Source organism: Musa acuminata, chromosome BXJ2-10, assembly GCF_036884655.1.
Source record: "Musa acuminata AAA Group cultivar baxijiao chromosome BXJ2-10, Cavendish_Baxijiao_AAA, whole genome shotgun sequence".
NCBI classification, from domain to species: domain Eukaryota; kingdom Viridiplantae; phylum Streptophyta; class Magnoliopsida; order Zingiberales; family Musaceae; genus Musa; species Musa acuminata.
Window position 1 is genome coordinate 948,671 of NC_088347.1, and position 24,890 is coordinate 973,560.

At 44.6% G+C, this 24,890-nt stretch overlaps 1 protein-coding gene across 2 annotated transcripts in view; it reads right to left on the reverse strand.

The window, feature by feature from the left end:
- Positions 1-19,037, reverse strand: part of LOC103999712 (chromatin remodeling protein EBS) — a 52,047-nt gene extending 33,010 nt beyond the window's left edge. The window contains exons 1-4 of one of the 2 annotated variants that reach the window (XM_009421538.3): positions 18,883-19,037; positions 18,738-18,813; positions 18,305-18,647; positions 18,137-18,205 (exon numbers count right to left, since the gene is read on the reverse strand). In XM_009421538.3, coding sequence (XP_009419813.1) covers positions 18,137-18,205; positions 18,305-18,647; positions 18,738-18,810 — 485 coding nt within the window. In that variant the 5' untranslated portion in view covers positions 18,811-18,813; positions 18,883-19,037. Of the gene's footprint in view, positions 1-18,136; positions 18,206-18,304; positions 18,648-18,737 lie in introns of both variants that reach the window. The other variant, XM_009421537.3, reaches the window with a different exon arrangement.
- Between the last annotated feature and the right edge of the window lie 5,853 nt (positions 19,038-24,890).

Consider the following 24,890-nt stretch of genomic DNA (forward strand, 5'->3'; position numbering starts at 1 on the left):
TCAAGCTTTGAAGACTCGTCATGATTTGCGAAATAGAATTGATCCAATCTCATTACAAGATATTGATGATTCAAATGAGTGATTGGTAGGATAAATGGGTGCTAACTTGCAAGATGCTGAAGACGAACTTGTATTTGAAGATGATAGATTGAAATCAAGGTTCGCAATACCGTACCGTACCGGTATTTCGACCTGGGCTCGGTACCGGTACGGTACGGTGTACCGAGCAGTACACCCAGGTGTACCGAGCACTGTAGCAGTGCACTAGTACACTGTAGCACTGTATACTGCACTGCTACACTGCAACAGTGCACTGCTACAGTGCACTGTTGCAGTGCACTGTACTGCTACAATGCGGACCGATACCGGGCAGTCCGCGTACCGCTGGCCTGTCGGATCGGTACGTACTGCCCGTACCGGGCGGTACGATTCGGTACGGTAGACACTGATTGAAATGAAGAGATGTGGCAAGAGCTTTAAGTGTTGGAGAATTACAAATATATACAAGATAGATGACAAAGAGAAAAATGAGTGCAAAAGCATCAAACTTGGCTCCTGCTATTGTTAAAGATAAAGAATGAAACATATTTTGATAAAGAGGAAGGACGAGGAAGAGGATGAATTCAATGAAGATGGTTTATGTGAAAATGATGATAATATTGATTATGATGAATGACTTTGATGTAAAATTTTATTATTTTGAATTTTGAGATTTTTTGTTAATATGACATTGTGAGTTTGCACCTTAGATTTTCTTAATTTAATAGCATATTTTTATTTAAATAATTATATTTATTAATTATATTATATATTTTTATATTTTAGCATCTCGCTTCGCTCAGGCGAGCGCTTAGCGCCTTGGGCGTTTTTCGACCTCGCCTAACTGTCACGGCCTTAGCTGGAATTGCCTAAGGCATTAGGCACCCTTGCGATAAAGACGCGAACTTAGCTTGCGTTGCCTAAGTCGCGAGGCACCTTTGCGGCAAAAGCACGAACTTAGCTTGCGTTGCCTATAAGTCGCGCTTCACCCTTGCGATTTGAGTCCGCAAAGATCAGCCCACTTTCAACCTCTCGCAGGTCCCGAAGGACCTATAAAAGGAGAAAGTTGATTAGTTCGAAGAACGAGCGATGGACAAGTCCCGACGTCTCGCAAAAAGGGGAAGGCTTTACAAGAAATTCAGCGAGCACCTTGCGTGCACAAGAGAAAAGAGGGAGAGGGGGAAAACAAGGACTTTAGAAGGTTGAACGAATAGCTGCAAGTCCACAAACAGTTGCTCACCGGGTGCCGGGCGCGACAACAAGTTCCTGTCAAGGTAACGTGCGAACTTGCGAAAGATTGTTAACGCCCGACACTATACCGAAGCCCCATCCAGCCCTGTGCCATCCGGGTGGTTCTAAGGGGCTGAGATGGCTGACGTTTTGGATGCGACAACGGGCTGCATAAATCAGCCCGTGGCACGCGAAAACGGAGCCGTTTTGGGTTGTTTTGCTCGGTTCGGTGAGCGGTCACATTGTAGCACTGCAACTTGTTCGAACTTACATTTTTACAAGCAAAAGGGCTCAAAACCAAAACAAAATATGCTGCCAAGCAGTTGTACATGTAGATGAGGGCGATGAACGGTTTGTTGAATGGAGTTGTTGCGGGTGCGCGACGACCGTTCGTGACATTCTACCCCATTTAAACTGTCGTCGCCTTCGTCGACGCTTGTTAGTAGTTGTTGATAATTGTTTCTTCATGTCGTAGGGCGTCTTCGAGCTCCCAACTGGCTTCAGTTCGGGGAAGCTTTCGTCACTTCACCAAGTACTCGGTCTGCTCAGCTCGATTGGGTAGCTTTATCTTGCGATCTGCTAAAATGGTTTCAACTCACTTCTCGTAAGAGACCCTGGTGGCGGGTAGCCGAGTTGGAACACTTCGGGAAGCATCTTACGGATCCGAGTGGTAGGCTTTTAGGTTGCTGGCGTGAAGAACGTTGTGAATTTTGAACCACGTCGGCAGTTGTAACTTGTAGGAGACATTGCCTACCCTGCTGATAATCCTTTGTGGACTTTGTTCCTAAAGAATTGGAGTGATGCTGGTTGGAGCTTTACCAACACCAAATCGCCGACCTTGAACTCTTGTAGTCTCCTTCCCAAGTCTGCCCACTTCTTCATCCTTTTTGCCACCTTCTCCAAGTAAGCCCGCGCAATATCTGCATTTCGGTGCCACTCCTTTGCGAAGTGGTAGGCTGACGGACTACTCCCAGTATACCTGATTGCCATGGTGCGAGGAGTTGATGGTTGTTGTCCTGTAATGATCTCGAAGAGGCTCTTGTTAGACACAGACCTCCGCTGCAAGTTGTAGGAGAATTGGGCAATGTCTAATAGCTTCACCCAATCTCGTTGGTTGGCACTCACGTAGTGCCGAAGATATTGCTCCAGGAGCGAGTTTATCCTCTCGGTTTGGTCATCCGTCTGGGGGTGGAGGCTTGTGGAGAATTATAACTTAGATCCCAACAGTTTGAATAGCTCGGTCCAGAATCGTCCCAAGAACCGAACATCTCGATCATTGATGATATTGTGCAAGACTCCCCAATACTTCACCACATCCTTCATCATCAGCTTGGCTGCCTCCTCTGCTGAAAAGTGTAGGGGAGCAGCAATAAAAGTTGCAGACTTTGAAAATCGATCGACTACCACGAGTATCGATCCGAGTCTCCCTACTAGTGGCAAGCTTGATATGAAGTCCAAGGAAATGCTCTCCCACGACCTTTCTGGTACGGGCAACGGCTCCAAAAGTCCCACCGGCTTCCGCTACTCCACCTTGTCTTGTTGGCAAGTGAGGCACGTTCGAACATATTCCTCCACATCAGTCCCCATCTTCGGCCAGTAGAAGGCCCTCTCCACGAGAGCCAACGTTCGGTGAATACCTGGGTGTCCAGCCCAAAGGGAATCGTGACACTCTCTTAAGAGTTCACGTCTCAGATTGTCCACTCGAGGAACATAGACCCTATTCCCTTTGGTGTAAACGAGTCCCTCCTGGAGCCAAAACCGTCGTGCCTTGCCTTCTTTAATGAGTTGTATCAGAGCTTCTGCCTGGGGATCACTGTACAGTCCATCCCTGATCCTGGAAAGCAAGTTAGAGTACAACTAACTTGCTTTGCCTTTGCCCTCCAATTGTACGGCATTCACACGCTCCACTTTCCGACTCAATGCATCGGTCACGACATTCGCCTTTCCGGGCTTATACTCCATTACTATATCAAACTCAACCAGGAAGTCCTGCCATCGTGCCTGCTTTGGGGAGAGTTTCTTCTGAGTTTTGTAATAGCTCAAAGCGATGTTGTATGTCCTTAGTACAAATCGCGATCCAAGAAGGTAGTGTCGCCAAACTCGAAGACAGTGGATCACCGCTATCATCTCCTTTTCATGCATCGGATACCGCCGCTCGGTCTCGTTGAGTTTGCCACTCTCATAGGCCACCGGATGACCCTCCTGCATGAGTACTCCCCCAATAACGAAGTCTGAAGCATCTGTATGGACTTCAAAGAGCTCCCCATAGTCTGGCAATTTGAGCACTGGTTCTTCCAACACAGCAGCCTTCAGATCTTGGAATACTATTTCACATTTGTCAAACCACTTCTAAGGCTGCTCCTTCAGCAACTCCATCAGTGGAGTTGCACGCTTCGAATACCCCATTATAAAGCGTCGATAGTAGTTGACGAAACCAAGGAAGGATCTCAACTCTAGCACCTTATTTGGAGTTCGCCATTCCGCAACTGCTTGCACTTTTGATTTCTCCATCCGAATGGAGTCATCACCGATTCGATGCCCCAAGAATAAGATCTCTGTTTGGGCAAAGTAGCATTTCTCCCTTTTCACGAACAAAGTGTTCTCCTTGAGAACCTTGAAAATTGTTCGAAGGTGCTTGACATGCTCCTCGAGCGTTTGACTGTAGACGACGATATCGTCCAAGTAGACGACCACGAACTTATCCAAAAACTCCATGAATAGCTGATTCATGAAAGTGCAAAAAGTGGCCGGAGCATTGGTTAAGCCAAAAGGCATCACCAAGAACTCAAACGCTCCATACTTGGTCACACAAGTAGTCTTCGCTTCATCGCCTTCATCAATACGCACCTGCCAATACCCCGACCTAAGGTCGAGTTTTAAGAAATACTTGGCTTTGTCTAACTGGTCGAACAAGTCCGCGATGAGCGAGTTGGGATACTTGTTCTTCATCGTCACTTTGTTGAGGGCTCGGTAATCGACGCATAGTCGGAGGCTCCCATCTTGTTTCTTCTAGAAGAGAACGGGAGCTCCGAATGGTGCTTTAGAGCTGTAGATGAGACCACCGTAGAGCAGTTCACCTAATTGCTTCCTGAGTTCTGCCAACTCTGGCGGTGGCATGCGGTAGGGTGGTCTCGCTGGAGGCTTCACTCCTGGCTCCAGCTCGATGTTGTGATCCACACCTCTGCGTGGTGGAAGAGTCTTTGGCAATTCGGGTGGCATAACGTCATTGAACTCTTTCAAGACGTTCGCCACCTCAGCAGGTTCTTGAATGGCCTTCTTGTCGAGTGGCTCTAGCTTCATAGTAGCCACGAATGTTAATTCACCTTTTCGCACCCCTTTCTTCAGTTACAATACCGATATATGTTGGGGTTCCTTGGTTCCTCTCCGAGAGATGGGAACCACATAGGGGTCGTCAACTCCCATCATACACAGGGAGTTTAGGAACGGCATTGGCACCAACTTCGCCGCGTGCATGAACTCCATTCCAAGAATCACTTGGAAGTCGTCCAGTGGCACCGCCATCATGTTGGTGTTCCCGCTCCATGTTCCAATCTTGATGAGAACTCCCTTCGCCAACCGGGAGATTCGCTTGGCCTCCGAGTTCACCGCCTTCATTCGACTTAGGCTTTTCTCCAAGATCAACCCAAGTCGCTTTGCTTCTCGATCGGCAATAAAGTTGTGGGTAGCGCCCGTGTCCACCATTGCACGGGTCGTTTGGCCATTAAGCTTGATGTCTACATACATCAGCTCACCACTTCCTGCTTTTTGTAGCCTTGTCTTTATGTTCTCCCCCACTTGACCCCGCATGGCGTTCAACAAACGCATCGCTCCCATCCGGGGTCCTTGCAACTCCTCATCGTCGCTGCTGGCTTCAGAACTACTCGAACCAAGAGCGACAGCCTTGCCCTTGTCCAATTTGGGGGGGTGAATGGAAGCTGTTAAAGCATTGAGTGCCTATTTTTGTGGGCACTCCCTCACCATGTGTGGCCCTCCGCACAAGAAGCATCTGTCAGGTTTCGGGGCCTTGCCTTTCGAGCTTGACCCTTTATGGGAACTCTTCTTCTTTTGTTCGCCCCCGAGCTCCTTCCTTCGAGAATATTTTGGAGGGCGATTACTTGAAGATTGTTTCCTTCTTCCCGGGTCTTCGGAGGAAACAAAGTCGGTGAGCCTTTTTGCGGCAGCAATTGCCCCAATCAAATCGGCGACATTCCTTCGATGTAGTTCTTGTTGCGCCCATGGCTTCAAACCATCAAGGAAGCTAAACAAATTATCCTTCTCGAACATGTCTTGGATGTCCAGCATTAGCGCAGAAAATTGCTTCACATAGTCCCGGATGGAAGTATTTTGGCGGAGTTGTCTCAACTTTCTTCTTGCGACGAACTCGATATTCTCCGGTAGGAACTGAGCTCTCAACTCCCGCTTCAAGTCCTCCCTTGTGTCAACTCGACACCGACCTTGTTGGATCTCCTCCCAACGGATTCTCCACCAAAGTTTTGTATCTCCATTCAAATACATGGTTGCTATAGAAACTTTGGTTTCTTCAGAATCAGGCCTCGTAGCTCGAAAGTATTGTTCCATGTCGAATAGAAAATTCTTGAGCTCTTTAGTATCTCTAGCCCCCCATAACCATGAGGCTCGGGTGCCCTCAAGTTTTGTGACGGCGCAACGCAGGTGTTGCTTCCTCCCGCATTTAGCGCTCTTGTAAGCATGGTCACCCTCGAAGTGAGTTCCGCCACAACTTCTTGCAAATGTTGTACGGAGTCTTTGGTGTCATCTGACAATCGGTCGACTAGGGCCTCAACCTTGTCGATCCTGGACTCTGCTTCTTATTGCGAGCTCTCTACCCCAACAAGCCTTTGGTGGCCATGGTAGAGTTCCTCCCAGCTTGCTTCAAGAACATCCAAGCGGGTTTCCGCCGTTGTGAGTCTCTCCTTGTGACTCTTTTTCCCGGTTGGCGCTCCAGATTGCGCCTCCTCCGCTCGCGAAGAGTAGCCAACTTCTTGCTCATCATGTTCGCTGTCACGCTCCTCTTGAAAGGCTCCAACAGCATGAGAGCGAGTGTGCACATGCAGCCCACCTGCGGCTGCTTGGGGCAAGGGTCCGGCTTGCCCCGTCTTGCTTGATTCATCACGATGCTTTGCCATGGCGAAGTTGCGAAGTTCCTTCGCTGCTCGCTCGAAGTGCCTGCCCGCTCTGATACCACAATGTCACGGCCTTAGCTAGAATTGCCTAAGGCGTGAGGCACCCTTGCAGCAAAGACGCGATCTTAGCTTGCGTTGCCTAAGTCGCGATGTCACGAACGATCGTCACGACCCACAACAACTCCGTTCAACGAACCGTTCGTCGCTCTCATCTACATGTACAGCTACTTGGCAGCATGTTTTGTCTTGGTTTTGAGTCATTTTGCTTGTAGAAATGTAAGTTCGAACAAGTTGCAGCACTACAAAGCGACCGCTCACCGAAACGAGCAAAACAGCCCCAAAACAACCCAAAATAGCTCCGTTTTCGTGTGCCATAGGTTGTTTTCTACAGTCCGCTTTCGCTCACAAAACGTCAGCCATCTCAACCCCTTGGAACCACCCGGGTGGCATAAGGCTGGATAGGGCTTCGGTATAGTGTCGGGCGTTGAACAATCTTTCGCAAGTTCGTACATTACCTTGACGGGAACTTGTTGTCGCGCTCGACGCCCGGTGAGCAACTGTTTGTGGACTTGCAGCTGTTCGTTCAACCTTCTAAAGTCCTTATTTTCCCCCTCTCCCTCTTTTCTCTTGTACATACAAGGTGCTCACTGAATTGCTTGTAAAGCTTCCCCTTTTCGTGAGATGTCGGGACTTGTCCGTCGCTCGTTTTTTGAACTAATCAACTTTCTCTTTTTACAGGTCCTTCGGGACCTGCGAGAGGTTGCAAGTGGGCTTATCTTTGCGGACGTAAATCGCAAGGGCGAAGCGCGACTTAGGCAACGCAAGCTAAGTTCGCGTCTTTGCCGCAAGGGTGCCTCGCGACTTAAGCAACGCAAGCTAAGTTCGCATCTTTATCGCAATGGTGCCTCACGCCTTAGGCAATTCCAGCTAAGGCTGTGACATTGTGGTATCAGAGCGGGCAAGCACTTCAAGCGAGCAGCGAAGGAACTTCGCAACTTCGCCATGGCAAAGCATCGTGGCGAATCAAGCAAGACGGGGCAAGCCGGACCCTTGCCCCAAGCAGCCGCAGGTGGGCTGTATGTGCACACTCGCTCTCATGCTGTAGTAGCCTTTCAAGAGGAGCGCGACAGCGAACAAGATGAGCGAGAAGTTGGCTACTCTCCGCGAGCGGAGGAGGCGCAATCTGGAGCGCCAACCGGGAAAAAGAGTCACAAGGAGAGACTCACAACGACGGAAACCCGCTTGGATGTTCTTGAAGCGAGCTTGGAGGAACTCTACCATGGCCAACAAAGGCTTGTTGGGGTAGAGAGCTCGCAAGAAGAAGTGGAGTCCAGGATCGATAAGGTTGAGGCCCTAGTCGACCGATTGTCAGATGACACCAAAGACTCCGTACAACACTTGCAAGAAGTTATGACGGAACTCACTTCGAGGGTGACCATGCTCACAAGAGCACTAAATGCGGGAGGAAGCAACACCCGCGTTGCGCCGCCACAAAACTTGAGAGCACCGGAGCCTCATGGTTATGGAGGGGCCAGAGATGCCAAAGAGCTCGAGAATTTTCTATTTGACATGGAACAATACTTTCGAGTTACGAGGCCTGATTCTGAAGAACCAAAGTTTCCATAGCAACCATGTATCTGAACGGAGATGCAAAACTTTGGTGGAGAACCCGTTGGGAGGAGATCCAACAAGGTCAGTGTCGAGTTGACACATGGAAGGACTTGAAGCGGGAGTCGAGAACTCAGTTCCTACCGGAGAACACCGAGCTCGTCGCAAAAAGGAAGTTGAGACAACTCCGCCAAAATACTTACATCTGAGACTATGTGAAGTACTTTTCTGCGCTAATGCCAGACATTCAGGACATGTCCGAAAAGAATAAGCTGTTCAGCTTCCTCGATGGTTTAAAGTCATGGGCTCAACAAGAACTAAATCGAAGGAATGTCATCGGCGTGATCGGGGCAATTGCTGCCGCAGAAAGGCTCACCGACTTTGTTTCCTCCGAAGACCCGGGAAAAAGGAAACAATCTTTAGGCAATCGCCCTCCAAAATATTCTCGAGGGAAGGAGCTCGGGGGCGAACAAAGGAAGAAGAGTTCCCACAAAGGGCCAAGCCCGAAAGGCAAGGCCCCGAAACCTGGATGATGCTTCTTGTGCGGAGGGTCGCATATGGTGAGGGAGTGCCCACAAAAACAGGCACTCAATGCTTTAACAGCTTTCATCCACCCCCCCCGATCGAACAAGGGCAAAGCTGTCGCTCTTAGTTCGAGCAGTTCTGAATACAGCAGCGACAACGAGGAGTCGCAAGGACCCCGGATGGGAGCAATGCGTTTGTTGAACGCCATGTGTGGTCAAGTGGGGGAGAACACGAAGACAAAGCTACAAAACGCAGGAAGTGGTGAGCTGATGTACGTAGACATCAAGCTAAATGGCCAAACGACCGATGCAATGGTGGACATGGGTGCTACCCACAACTTCATTGCCGATCGAGAAGCAAAGCGACTTGGGTTGATCTTGGAGAAGAGCCCAAGTCAGATGAAGGCGGTGAACTCAGAGGCCAAGCGAATCTCCGGGTTGGCGAAAGGAGTTCCCATCAAGATCGGAACATAAAGCGAGAACACCAACATAATGGTGGTGCCACTGGACGACTTCCAAGTGATTCTTGGAATGGAGTTCATGCACGCGGCGAAGTTGGTGCCAACGTCGTTCCTAAACTCCCTGTGTATGATGGGAGTTGACGACCCCTGCGTGGTTCCCGTCTCTCGGAGAGGAACCAAGAAACCCCAACATATATCGGCATTGCAACTGAAGAAAGGGGTGCGAAAAGGTGAATTAACATTCATAGCTGCTATGAAGCTAGAGCCACTCGACGAGAAGGTCATTCAAGAACCTGCTGTGGTGGCGAACGTCTTGAAAGAGTTCAATGACGTTATGCCACCCGAATTGCCAAAGACTCTTCCACCACGCAGAGGCGTGGATCACAACATCGAGCTGGAGCCAGGAGTGAAGCCTCCAGCGAGACCACCCTACCGCATGCCCCCGCCAAAGTTGGCAGAACTCAGGAAGCAGTTAGGTGAACTGCTCTGCGGTGGTCTCATCTACAGCTCTAAAGCACCATTCGGAGCTCCCGTTCTCTTCCAGAAGAAACAAGATGGGAGCCTCCGACTATGCGTCGATTACCGAGCCCTCAACAAAGTGACGGTGAAGAACAAGTATCCCAACCCGCTCATCGCGGACTTGTTCGACCAGTTGGGCAAAGCCAAGTATTTCTTAAAACTCGACCTTAGGTCGGGGTATTGGCAGGTGCGCATTGATGAAGGCGATGAAGCGAAGACTACCTGTGTGACCAGGTATGGAGCGTTTGAATTCTTGGTGATGCCTTTCGACTTAACCAACGCTCCGGCCATGTTCTGCACTCTCATGAATCAGCTATTCAAGGAGTATTTGGATAAGTTCGTGGTCGTCTACTTGGACGATATCGTTATCTACAGTCAAACACTCGAGGAGCATGTCAAGTACCTTCGGACAATTTTCAAGGTTCTCAGGGAGAACACTTAGTTCGTGAAAAGAGAGAAATGCTACTTTGCCCTGATGCAGCTCATCAAAGAAGGCAAGGCACGACGATTTTGGGTCCAAGAGGGACTCGTTTACACAAAAGGGAATAGGGTTTATGTTTCTCGAGTGGACAATTTGATGAGTGAAGTCTTAAGAGAGTGTCACGATTCCCTTTGGGCTGGACACCCAAGTATTCACCGAACGTTGGCTCTCGTGGAGAGGGCCTTCTACTGGCCGAAGATGGGGACTGATGTGGAGGAATATGTTCGAACGTGTCACACTTGCCAACAAGACAAGACGGAGCAGCAGAAGCCGGTGGGAATTTTGGAGTCGTTGCCCGTACCAAAAAGGCCGTAGGAGAGCATTTCCTTGGACTTCATATCAAGCTTGCCACTAGTAGGGAGACTCGGATCGATACTCGTGGTAGTCGATCGATTTTCAAAGTATGCAACTTTCATTGCTGCTCCCCTACACTGTTCAGCAGAGGAGGCGGCCAAGCTGATGATGAAGGATGTGGTGAAGTATTGGGGAGTCCCGCACAATATCATCAGTGATCGAGATGCTCGGTTCCTGGGACGATTCTGGACCGAGCTATTCAAATTGTTGGGATCCAAGTTATACTTCTCCACAAGCCTCCACCCCCAAACGGATGGTCAAACCGAGAGGATAAACTCGCTCCTAGAGCAATATCTTCGGCACTACGTGAGTGCCAACCAGTGAGATTGGGTGAAGTTGTTGGACATTGCCCAATTCTCCTACAACTTGCAGCGGAGCTCTACGTCCAACAAAAACCCCTTCGAGATCATTACAGGACAACAACCGTCAACTCCTCACACCATGGCAATCGAGTATACTGGGAGTAGTTTGTCAGCCTACCACTTCGCAAAGGAGTGGCACCGAAATGCAGATATTACGCGGGCTTACTTGGAGAAGGCGGCAAAAAGGATGAAGAAGTGGGCAGACTTGGGAAGGCGACCGCAAGAGTTCAAGGTCGGCGATTTGGTGTTGGTAAAGCTCCGACCAGCATCACTCCAATTCTTTAGGAACAAAGTCCACAAAGGATTGGTGCGTAAGTATGAAGGGTCCTTCCCAATTATCAGCAAGGTAGGCAACGTCTCCTACAAGTTGCAGCTGCCGGCGTTGTTCAAAATTCATAACGTTCTTCACGCCAGCAACCTAAAAGCCTACCACCCGGATCCGCAAGATGCTTCCCGAAGTGTTCCAACTCGGCTACACCCGACCAGAGTCTCCTACGAGAAGCGAGTTGAAACCATTTTAGTGGATCACAAGATAAAGCTACCCAATGGAGCTGAGCAAACCGAGTGCTTGGTGAAGTGGCAAAAGCTTCCCCGAACTGAAGTCAGTTAGGAGCCCGAAGACGCCCTGCGACATGAAGAAACAATTATCAACAACTACCAACAAGGGTCGATGAGGACATCGACAGTTTAAATGGGGGAGAATGTCACGAACGGTCATCGCGCACCCGCAACAACTCCGTTCAACGAACCGTTCGTCGCTCTCAACTACATGCACAGCTGCTTGGCAACATATTTTGTCTTGGTTTTGAGCCCTTTTACTTGTAAAAATATAAGTTCGAACAAGTTGCAACGCTACAAAGCGACCGCTCACCGAACCGAGCAAAACAGCCCCAAAACAGCCCAAAACAGCTCCGTTTTCGTGTGCCACGGGTTGTTTTCCGCAATCCGCTTCCGCTCACAAAACGTCAGCCATCTCAGCCCCTTGGAACCACCCGGGTGGCACAAGGCTGGATGGGGCTTCGATATAGTGCCGGGTGTTGAACAATCTTTCGCAAGTTCGCACGTTACCTTGACGGGTTGTCGCGCCCGGCACCCGATGAGCAGTTGTTTGTGGACTTGTAGCTGTTCGTTCAACCTTCTAAAGTCCTTGTTTTCCCCCTCTCCCTCTCTTCTCTTGTGCACGCAAGGTGCTCGCTGAATTGCTTGTAAAGCTTCCCCTTTTCGCGAGAAGTCGGGACTTGTCCGTCGCTCGTTCTTTGAACTAATCAACTTTCTCTTTTTACAGGTCCTTCGAAACCTGTGAGAGGTTGCAAGTGGGCTGATCTTTGCGGATGCAAATCGCAAGGACGAAGTTCGACTTAGGCAACGTAAGCTAAGTTCACGTCTTTGCCGTAAGGGTGCCTCGCGACTTAGGCAACGCAAGCTAAGTTCGCGTCTTTGTCGCAAGGGTGCCTCACGCCTTGGGCAATTCCAGCTAAGGCCGTGACAGCGAGGCACCCTTGCGGCAAAGACGCGAACTTAGCTTGCATTGCCTAAGTCGCGCTTCGCCTTTGCGATTTCCGTCCGCAAAGATCAGCCCACTTGCAACCTCTCGCAGGTCCCGAAGGACCTGTAAAAAGAGAAAGTTGATTAGTTCGAAGAACAAGCAACTGACAAGTCCCGACGTCTCGCGAGAAAGGGAAGCTTTACAAGCAATTCAGCGAGCACCTTGCGTGCACAAGAGAAAAGAGGGAGGGGGAAACAAGGAATTTAGAAGGTTGAACGAACAGCTGCAAGTCCACAAACAGCTATTCACCGGGTGCCGGGCGCGACAACAAGTTCCTGTCAAGGTAACGTGCGAACTTGCAAAAGATTGTTCAATGCCCGACACTATACCGAAGCCCCATCCAGCCCTGTGCCACCCGGGTGGTTCCAAAGGGCTGAGATGGCTGACGTTTTGGCTGCGGCAGTGGGCTGCAGAAATCAGCCCGTGGCACGCAAAAACGGAGCCGTTTTGGGGCTGTTTTGCTTGGTTCGGTGAGCGGTCGCATTATAGCGCTGCAACTTGTTCGAACTTACATTTTTACAAGCAAAAGGACTCAAAACCAAGACAAAACATGCTGCCAAGCAACTGTACATGTAGATGAGGGCGACGAACGATTCGTTGTACAAAGTTGTTGCGGGTGCGCGACGACCGTTCGTGACATAGCGTTTTTTAAATAACTAGCTAGGAGTAGAAAAGTATTAAATATGTCGATATTGTAGTATATAGATGCATTAAAAAGATTATACAATACTAACTTCTGTGCCAAAGATATTGAACGTGTTTTTAGCTTTAAAATGTACTGTTATAAAGATAGGTGTTGGAAATTGAGACTTTCTAGGTTCATACTAGGCATGAAAAGAAGAAAGGTCAACTGGAATCCCTTTGGATCCATGATGAACTCGGGTTCATATTCTACTAACATGTTCAAATTTTAGTTTTTATTTTTCACCTTTAAAATAATTTTAATATCATAGAGAAATCCTGTGGAATACTTAAAGATTGCCACATGGGAACATCTCTTACATTTCTACCTCTATTTCCCAACTTAATCAAGAAAAAAGCAAAGGAAAATAAACAAAGAAAAAGGATAGATAGGAATATCTAACCGAAAATGAAAGGCTATAAAAAATTATTTTCCAAGACAAATACTTATCTTCTCTAATGAACGAAAACATAAATTATTGATTAGACTTGGCATGATTTTTTTGTATTCTTATTATTATTTTTCCTTTCTTCTTATACTTGGAGCCTATAGAAAGGGGCAAAACGATTGAAATGAGATCTTAAGTTATTGAACAAATGAAACATCATTTTTTCACTATAAGGGCCATAATTTTCTGCTAGATGTGAGTCCAGAAGACTTGGAACAAATCTAAGATTTATCGCTCTACCTTTCTTTCCTCTCTTCCCCCCAAATAGCCTACATCCACCATTATCAAATTATTGAAATCTTAACGTTCTTAGAGCCACCCAGCACTAGAGACTCATGGATCAACTTCTCACCCAACTCAAAACAGTTAATATGCAGCCAAGGCCTCTCCCCCTCATCGGAATTGATACGCATTTGATTAACAATGCTTGTTCTCCCATTGTCTAAATTAAGATTTTTGTAGATTATCATGTTGTTTGATTAACAATGCTTGTTCTCTCATTGTCTAAATTAAGATTTCTGTAAATCATCGTGTTTTACAATGTCCTTCATTTGTTTTTTTTTTCCCTTGTTTAACCAACTATCTTCCTCTAATCTTCTAATCAAGAAGGGCAGTCATCTATGCTACTTGCTTGAAATTCATGAAAGAAATATGAAGCAAGCTCACTTCCTAGTTTAAAATACCACCATGTAATGTGTAAAACTCAAGTAGCTGCAAAATGGATGCAACGTCACCCCATTTCTTGCAATACAGGTAAAACTTCAAGGCCAAAAAAAACTAGATAGGCCGGTCAGTAAAATTGGTCACTTCAAGGCAAAATGTTCACATTTTGACTATCATGGTTGACCCACCCTAGTTATCAAAATTTGATAATTATCAATGTTAACATAAGAGGCTCTGAAACTATTTGCAACCACCAATGGCAGACATATCATTGTTCGTGCATATATTTCGAAAATGGTCCAACAAACTCATGGTGCAAATGCAAGTAGTGCAACCCTTCCAAACCCAAGACTACACGGTATCACCATCTCATGGATAATGACTGTTGAATCAACTATTAAAACCCTAGCGGATTCTAAGCTTGGGGTTGATCTCTTTAGGGGATCGGCCTCCTTGGAACTCTATAGGGGTTCCTTCCTCCAAGTTGCTGCTCAAAGGCTGCTAAGAAAATTCATATATTGCTTGTCAAAAGAGGATGAATACATGACTATTTATAGGGCTTCTAAACCCCAACTCCCAATAGGACTCCTACTCAAGACTCCTACTTCTAACCAACTCCTAATAAGACTCCTACTCTAAAAAGCAACCTCCCAACTAATCCTAACCCTAGCCGATCTCTTCACCTCTTTAATAGGGGTCGACTAGGTAGGTTTTACATGAATGTCACTTTTAATGAAACTCAATTAGGACTCTTCTAGCAAGAGTCCTAACAGACCCACCCTCTTCAAATCAATCTTATCCTCGAGGCTGACGATCCATGAATTCTGAAAATTTGATCTTCAAGTCGTCATAGTTCTCCCAAGTGACATCTTCTGCTGGTAGGTTCGTCCACTGTATTAGCACTTCAGTAGTGGGTCGTCGACGCCGAGTCACGATCCGTCGATCAATAATGGCACTCGGCTGGGTCTGGAGTTCTCCTTGGTTAGTCATATTTGGTAGATGGCTTTGGGCTGTCTCGTTTTGTCCCAGCTTGAGCTTTAAACACGACACATGAAAGATTGGATGGATTCGAGTGCTAGCAAGTAAGTCCAATCTGTATGCTACCACTCCGATACGCTCCATAATTTGGTAGGGTCTATAGAACCGAGGTGAAAGCTTCATAGATGCTCTGATCTGGATTGATGTTTGCTTGTATAGTTGGAGGCGTAGAAAGACCCAATCTCCTACTGAAAATTCTCTTTTGCCTTTGTGTTGATCATATTGCTGTTTCATCCTTGCTTGGGCTGTAGTTAGATTATCTTTTAGTAACTTCAGCATTTTCGGCAAACAGAGGTAACGAACAGAAGCTTGGGAAACTTGCTTAGAAGCAATGTTGGTAAGAACATTAAGCAATGGGATCTCATTCTTCCACAATTGAGTTTGACTACAACCGTTTCATGCATCACAGCATTGGTAAGAGTCCTTTTGAGGTTGTTCATGGTGCTAATCCTATTGGTCCTTTAGACTTGGTTCCTCATTCTACAACTAAACAATTTAGTGGAGATGCTAAAGAGAGAGCTAAGAAGATAAAGAAGTTGCATGAGAGTGTTAAAGCAACCACTAAGAAGCAATATGAGATACATGCAAGCTACCAACAAATACAGAAAGCATGTGGAGTTTAATTATGTTGATTTAGTCTGGATTTATCTAAGGAATGAGAGGTTTCCACAAGGCAAATTTAGGAAATTGAAACCAAAGGCTAATGGTCCATTTATGATGCTTAAGAGAATTGGCAATAACGCTTATGAGATCGAGCTATCAGAAGATTATGGAGTGTCTCCAACATTCAATGTGACTAATTTAAGTCCTTATCATGATGAAGGAACAAATGAGGACTTAAGAACAAGTTTTTTCAACCAGGGGAGATTGACACGAGAGTGCCTAATTTCCTACAATCAACTCGCGTAAATCTTGATGATCCTATGGTATTCTCTACAGCCTAAAATGCTTGTCTTATAGCCTTTAATCTAGACCTCTCAGATATGATATCCCATAAGCCAAATGAGTTGCAAGCCCATTATCCAAACCTGTAGATGGCCCAACTTGATTGAATAGCCTAAATTGATTACTAAAGAGTTAAGGGGCATGCCTTTATAAGTTGAAAAAACTCAGACTCTTAACTTCTAGCTAGTGAGCAAATTTAAAGAGAGAGCTAATTCAACTTTTCTTCATGACTAAGGAATGCATTAAAGGACTTAGTTATCAATTGCAAAACAATACATTTCGTAGTTCCCTATGCATGAAAGGTTATTTCATGCACTAATACTTATTTTGGTGTTTTAAAGTTAGAAACAATTTTAGAATCTGACTGTATTTGTAGAACCTCTTTGAGTTCTTTTTTAACTCTGTATCTCTTTGGTTTATTTACTAAAGAGTGGTGGGTTTCGTCTGTGTATCTCTTGGACATTTCCTTAAGTGCTGAGTTATTTATTTTCAGTTCTATATCCTTGTTTAATATCCTTGGGATGGTGAATTTTCTATATCCCTTTGTAATTTTAAACTTGGTGATGAGCTATTTATCGATTTTATGAAAGTATTATCTTGAATTATTTCTTTTCAATCCAAAACACTTATTCCAGCAAATACAACTATTAGCCTTTCAAATTTCATTCCTCATTATCTCAGTATCAAGAATTGCTCAGTGCTCACCACCATGACCTAGATAGTACCACCGCCAACATTAGGCAATGCCACCGCTTTACTTGGGCGATGCCACTACTAAAGCATGTATCAACCTAGTAAGGGCCCAACACAATCCAATCAAAGCCAATATGGGTATATTCAGGTCCATGACTCAACCAAAGCTACGATGACTTAATCAATGCTCTAATGAATCAATGCATGCAACCCTTCGACACATCAACAAAATCTCCACCACTCGTAAGGACACATAAAGGCATATAATTCATGAACAATTAGAGGATCTTCTAGTTGAATCAAGAGCATTTTATCATTTATATCATTCTAGATCTTTTATCTCCTACCCTCTTCACAACAATAATCATCATTGACTCACCTCATCTAGCTACACTATTTATAGATCTCACCTCATTTGGCCATCTCGTTTATAGATCACATAACTAATGATGTTTGTCTCCACTTTTAACTACCTAACTTTACTCAATGAACAATGCTTTTAACTATTACTATGGCATAGTAGATGATATACTTGATAAAATATCCATAGATGTCCAGGTTTTCTATGAAGTTAAGATGATAGTGATGCACTTAACACTCTAACTATGTCAAATTGAAATAAGGAGATATTATGGAGAATTAATGTGGAACTCTAAACAAAGCATTGTCTTTCTCCTAATGCAAGAAGGTAAAAGCTCAAGGCTAATAACAACTACTATCCAAATTCATACAACTATACAGGGTGAAATATTGTTGCAAGTGAGGAAGAAAAACTAATCAGGATATATTAAGAGAGATCATCTTGTAATTTGAGCAGTTTAGGTACTCATAGTAGGGATGGCAATGACATAGGGCAAAGGTGAGTTGTGGGTTTCACTCAACCCACCTCCACCCTATCACTCAAAAATTCCTGAATTCCCCCTCAATCCCAATCCATTTTAAGAAAAATATGGTATCACCCCCGACTCACACATTTTAAGTGATACTGTACCCACCACAACCCAACCCAGCTTTTGAATATTAGCCCCGACCCCACCCTCTTCCTAGGCCAAAATTGGTTAAACCAACCTAGTTGAGCAAGATCAGCTGGTGCGCCACAGTTCCACATTGAAATTGGCATCCTTGATTTAAGGCAATCACAAAAGCAGCACAATGAAAAGAACCAGCCACACAAACTTGAAGTAGGGAAAGTCAACTGAAAACGAATGACAAAATCTTGATATTTCTGTAGTTCTCCCCTTGCTTGAAGGAACAGAATAGTACTGGTAAGCAGCAACTAGCATATCTATAAAATTTCATGAGTAGATAGAAAAGAGTCAAAAGAAAAATTCCAAGTAAGCATGGAACAGTCGAAGAAAAACAAAAAAGAGCAGAGTTTGAAAGGTTAGCTGAAGTCACTTGCCAATCCTTGCATCCCTCACATTGGACCATGAGATCGTCAGGGTTGTAAGGCATCTCACATTTGCAGTACCTGTAATGCAAAATAGCACTTTAACAGATATACATACAATTAGGAGAAAGCTAAGATCGAGAAAAGGAAGAAAAGAGATCCAAAGCAGGCAGAGCCTACACGGCGATGCGGTCAGGGGTGAACGCCCCGGTGGCCGCTTTGTACTCAAAGCGGCAGAAGTAGTCCTCGGCACCAACATTCTCCAGCTTGGTATAGTTTTTGAAGGAATGGACAATGCACTTGCCCTCGATGGTGTGAGCGCTCTGCACATCATAGTGATCGGAGAGAAAGAGCTCCTTCGCACCATGGAACTGCCGGCGGCCACCGATAGACTCCTCAGGGCGGTAGTACCACCGGACACGCACCCTCACATTGTTGCGGTGATCAGCCTCGATCTTCTCCACCCGCGCAACGTACGGTGGCTTCCCCGATTCCGCAGGCCGCATCAACACACAGTCCCCCACTACAACCCCATCACGAACACAAAAATCGCAGCCAAAACAGAGAAATAGATCCAAGAAGGACGCCATTCGCAAACAAATTGACATAATACCTTTGACGACCTTGTTGGTACTTTTGATGGTGTAGGAGTCGAGGTCCTTCTTACCCGGCTTGGTCTTGGCCATCAGCTAAAACAGAGAAAAGATATCAATCGAACTACTTGATCTGTTTTTTTCTCTCAGAGAAAGGACTTATACTTTTGGTTAGAGTAACGGATAGTTTGGATCTCCAACTCTGATGGTGTTGAGGGTAGAGAAAACGGGAAAGACAAGAGTCATGGAAACCCTAGGGAAAGAGTATCTCTGGTTGGATTCCGACAAGAGTGGCGGTGGCCCTTTTTTTTCTTTTTTTTTCTTTTTTAATACTTTGTTGTGTGCGGTTAAGTAACGGATTTGCGTTGTATCGGGCTTCCGGGACTAGCAGACGTAAAATTTTTTTTTTTTTTTTTTTCTGAGCTGGGTGTCTTTGGAGATGCATTGGTTACCAATTTCCACCTAGAAAGAATGGCTGAGATGCTAAATTTATATTTTATACTAAATTTTAAATTTTAAGAATAAATTCTTTAAAAAAAATTTACAAAACATCCCTGTTTTTATTTTTTTCTCACAAAGAGTCCTAATTTTCAAAATAATAAAGGTAATCCTCAACAACTCTTTATGTCTTTTCCTCCTCTCTCTCTCTCTCTCTCTCTCTCTTTTCAAATTTATTACATTAAATCATAACATGGTATTTAATTGACCCAAACTTGAATTGGTTCGAAATAAATAATATTAATATATATTCTTTTAACAATAAAATTATCAATATAAATATTATAAAAATAATAAATTTATGATAAAATAATGGCATAATTGCAACCTTCTAATTTCATCTTAAATTTATCAAAAATATCAAAATATCTACCTTTTAAAAGCTGACTTAATCAAAATTATGTATTTTAATTGCTTAAGATAGAAAAATAGTAAAATATGGTTTCATTAGATATTTTCAATGTATCTAAAAATGTTAATATTTTTGGATAAAAATACACATTATTTATACTATTTTTGAATGGGGTTATTCTATTTTTGAATATGACCTAAACAAAGCATAACATCATCTAAAAACAATGTAACTCAAGTCTTAAAAATCTTTATGGTATATTTCAAACCTTAAAAACATTCTATAATTATATTTAAGTTGTTTTTGGACCAAACTTTCATAATTCTTCCCAACTAATAACAAGTGTGTGTATATATATATATATATATATATATATATATATATATATATATATATATATATATATAGTATGTATGTATGTATGTATATAATACAAATTGGTTCATAGGATTCATCAAAATTTATGAAAATTAGTTGAAATTGGAAAATTTCAACCCATTTGCAATTAGAATATACCATAAAAGACTCAATAAAAATGACAAAAATCATGTCATTTTGTATATCTGAGATCATTTCAAATGTTTCTGAAAAGTTTATATTTGTTTTTGACGAATTTTGCACCATTTTATGCGTTTGAAATTATGGTCCAAAAACTACTTGAATATAATTATAGAATGTTTTCTAAGGATTTAAAGATACAAAAAAATTTCTTTTAAAACTTGAGTTGCATCATTTTTTAATGGGGTTGTACTATTTTTGGGGCTCTATATAACCTCGTTCAAAAACAATGTAAGTTGTGTATATCTATTTTTAATCTAAAAATATCAATTTTTTTATGAAATCGATAAGATTTCTAAGATTTTATCATAGAAAAAAAGGAAGAAAAGATATGATCATTTCGAGGGGATTGACCTCTTTGATCACTTCGAAGAGATCAGCCTCCTAGGTTTTGCTAAAATGTTGAAATAATATTTGATAGATGATGAAAATAAATAAATACATCCATATTTATAGAGTTCCACCCCCGAGTCTATCAAGACTTTGACTCCTAATAAATAAATAAATCTCAAATAAGCTCTTATCTGACTTTTACTAAACTAGACAAATTCAATAAAATATTATTCAAAGCTCAGAAAATAAAAGGGGATCCTAATAATTTCTCTCCCTTCAAATTAACTTTGTCCTCAATGTTGAATAGTATCAAACTCTGGGAGCTTTTCTTTCAGCACTTCAGTCATAAGATATTTATGGCACATCATGACTCATTGATCGAGTATGTAGGGTCTCCACTTCTTGATAGTCTAAGCAATGGGTCGGCCTCTCGATGTAGTAGTTATTGCAGTCTTCTAAAAAACCCTCTGCATCCAATGACTAGTGTATTGGGAAATCTAAGGTAGCATCATATACGTAGTGAAAGAATAGAAAACAAAATCCTAGAATTTCCCATAGAAAAATAAGGTTTCATTTTCGTGCGAAGATTGGTGCGCAAAAACCTACAAAACCGAAAACTACACATATAAGAGAGATATGTTACCTAGGGAGATCATATATCCCTGAAAACTTACCGATCTGTGAGAGAGGATAAAGGAGGTCAACTGTTCTCTTCGCTAACGATGACCCACATGATATAGGCTGCGAAGACACTCCTTAAATCGCTGCATAATCTTACTTTCCATGCGCACCACAAGATAAAGAAGGGGTCACCTCTTCTTACCGTCCGTAAACTCCAAATAGGGGCTGTTGGCTGAAGAGGAGAGGGGGAGAGGAAAATAGGAGATGGCAGTCAAAAGGGGTCTTGCCTATGACCTTTTGTTTTTGCTAGTCATAGGTGCCCAGCAAGCCAATCACGTGAGTGATGGCACGTGTGACTTGATACATAATATTTTTGCTTATTATATTTTGGCGTATATCACTTTATAACTATTGTATATATGCATATATATATTGTGATGTCCTTGGATTTGTGCAATGGGAATCGGATCATGATGAGATCAAGATAATGAGATCGATTCACCTTTAAACACATATCCTAAATAATCCCGGTCATAGGTTACTCGAGAGGGACATTGTGATAACCGGACAGACTGGTGTGCTGTATACCCGTCCATATGATGGATGCAGCTAGTCTCATAGCTGCTCGTGTAGGGACACTAGGGATACAATACAGGTGCTCATTGGAGAATGAGTTCACTGATTGATCCGCTTACGGAATGCTGGATGGTTGATGATGCCTTATTGTTAGACAACGATTCCGTAGTCCTAGTGGTGTATCTGGTCCTTAGACTTGAGACACCAAGGATGTTCTGTATGAGTGCTCCACTCTTTGATACCATACTGATAGGTTTGGTTGTCCCAGATCTAGTACAGTTGGTCATTGGGAGTGGTAGTCGACCTTACGAGGGCTATTGAGTATCGATAGAGGATCATTCACTCTCGACGTCATGAGAAGAATATCCCATGTGTTCTTGCTCAGACAAATCCCTGGCCAGGGTCATTCGGGTTGAGAGAGAAAGAGTTCTCTAGGAGAATCCGATTAGAGCGAGACTCGAGTAGAAACCGTATGGGTCTGACAACACCATGCTCGATATACGGTCTCTAGGATATTAGAGGGATGGGGGACTATAGGTACATGGTAACTGAGGACAGACATGTCCAATGGATTGGATTCCCCTGTACCGTTTGGGGACTACGGCGTAGTGGCCTGGTACGTTCGTAGTCGATGAGTTAAGTGAATTATTACAGAGATAATAATTCACTGAGTTAGAAGGAGTTCTGACAGGTATGACTCACGGCCAGCTCGATATTGGGCCTAGAGGGTCACACACATATGGTAGGCATTGCGATGAGTAGAGGTTAGGATATGAGATATCCGACGGAGCCCTTGTCTTATTGGATGCAGATCCAAATACCCACTAGGGGAGGACCCATTAGGGTTTGACATGGGACCTCTATAAATAGGAGGGATTCAAAGCCTCACAAGCTAGAGCCTTTGCTTGCCTCTCCTATTCTCCTCCCCCTCTCCACCTTAGAGTAGGCCTGGAGTTTTGAGGAGCGTTGTCGCAGCCCTGCTGTGTGGATCACCGCTAGAGAGGAGGACGCTTGACCTCCTTCACCCTCTCCGAAGGATCTGCAAGGAAACAAGGATATACGATCTCCCTAGGTAACACAATCTACTTTATACGCAGTTTTAAGTTTCACGGATTTTGCACACCAATCTTCGCACGACGACGAACATCTCTTTGGGAATTGGGGATTTTGTTTTCTTATTCTTCCGCTACGCATATGATGTCGCCCCCAAGATTTCCCAACAGTGGTATCAGAGCCAGGTTGTCCGTGCGAATGATTGGTTTTGAACTACGTGTGTTGTGTTTATGAAGAATTTTGACGTCAAAATCGTTGACGCAAAAACAAGGAAGGGTAGCAACAGTTGCTGCCCTCGATCTACGTGCGTGCAGCGCAGCCGAAGGTAGGCAACACAGGGGCTGTGTCTACAGCAGCCGGCCGGCGGCTTGCTTGCAGCAGGCTTGCGTCTGGCGGGGCTGGCAGCCCGCGGGTAGAGGCGCCTGCGATTGCTTCTCCCGCGGGGTGAGGCGCCATAGGGTAGCAGCACTTGCCGCCGTTGCTCCCGCGGGCGAAATCCCCCCCCACAGGGGCGGTCGCCCGGCGGGACAGCACCGCTTGCGGGCGTTGCCCCGCCGGCAGAACCGCCCGCGGAGGCTGCGACGCACGCGGGGGCGCCCACCTGTAGCGGCAGCGCCGCCAGCGGGTGTGTCACTTGTAGGCGAGGGTAGCGCCCTCGCCCCGCCGCCAGCAGGGTGGCAACGGCGGCATCAGTAAGAGGGAATTAGGGTTTTGGACAAAAAGATAGTTTTGTCCCTGTGAATTTGAGAAATTCTAGTTTATGTCTTTTGTCCAAATTACGAAAATACCCTTAGGAATTGAGAAATTTCCTACATGTCCCTGATTTAAGAAAATATTAATTAATTAAAAAGTTTAGTTGATTATTATTTTTATTATTATCTAGTAGTCCTACATGATGATGATTATTTATACATGTGATGTATGATGTGTGGACGGATGATCATAGACCATGTGATGTGTGTACTTGTAATTAATATTATTGAGGTCTGCGAGCCTCAATTATATTTCTCATTTATTGTCAGGCCTGCGTGCCTATGATTAAGTTGTAATCACATGAGGAGGCGCAGCGGGAGCGTGGATGCGATAGCGGGACCCACGAGACGGATGATCGCGATGCATGAAGATGCATCAAGATGTTAACGGAATCGACGAGGACGAGATGGACGATCACAGGGCATGGAGATGCATCGTTGCACATATAGATCTTGATGTGAGTGATTAGGCCTACTGGCTCGGGCCTAATCACATTAGGTTGTGGTTCATGATCATCTGGTGTGATTGCTTTTACACATACTAGATATGTATATATATTTACATGCGATGTAGATATATATTAAATATGTATATGTGTGACATGTCATATTAGGAGACCAAATCATAGAAACATCTCTCTCGATAATATTAAATCGGTAAACGTGAGGCAATTAGATTGACCCATGTGGCCTTCCATCGTTATAAGTAGGAACCGATTCCCGGTGTAGGTTGAGTTAGTCAAGTCCCTCGAGACTCACCTATATCACGATTCGTTATCTTGCTTATGACATAGAGATGTTACCGGTGACCTGAGGGCATGGTATGCTTGGTCGAGTCCCTCGAGGGTATATCATCAAATCAGACTCATCTTGTAACGAAGGTGTTGACTTAACCGAGCATCATGGTTGGTCGAGTCCCTCCAGGCCATGGTGATTCGGAGGCCGAACAGGACGGGAATCACAAGAAGTTGTGATCGGTAAGAGTTGCCTACCTTTTAGGCTTAGTGTGATTGGTCGAGTCCCTCGAGGTTACACTAAGACGCTGATTGGATCCTGATCCCCACTAGAAGTCTGTCGGAGACTTTCGTTTCATGTGCTGAGGGTGTCGCGTGACTCGTTAGTAAAATAGTGGGAGCATATTAAGATAGAAGTCCATATCTTGATAGTTTATTTCTTGCAAAATATGCATGTTTTTCATTTTTGCTACATCTTTATTTTCAGAAAATGTCGTTTTCGAATCCCTTACGTGGCATACTTGATGTCAACCGCCTCACTGGTCCAAATTATACGGATTGGCTCCGTAACTTGAGAATTGTTCTCATTGCGGAGAAAATCGTGTACGTCCTTGATACAGTGATGCCTGCGCCCGAAGAAGGGACAAGCGAGGATGAGATCGCTTGCTACATGAAGTACATTGATGACTCCACTCT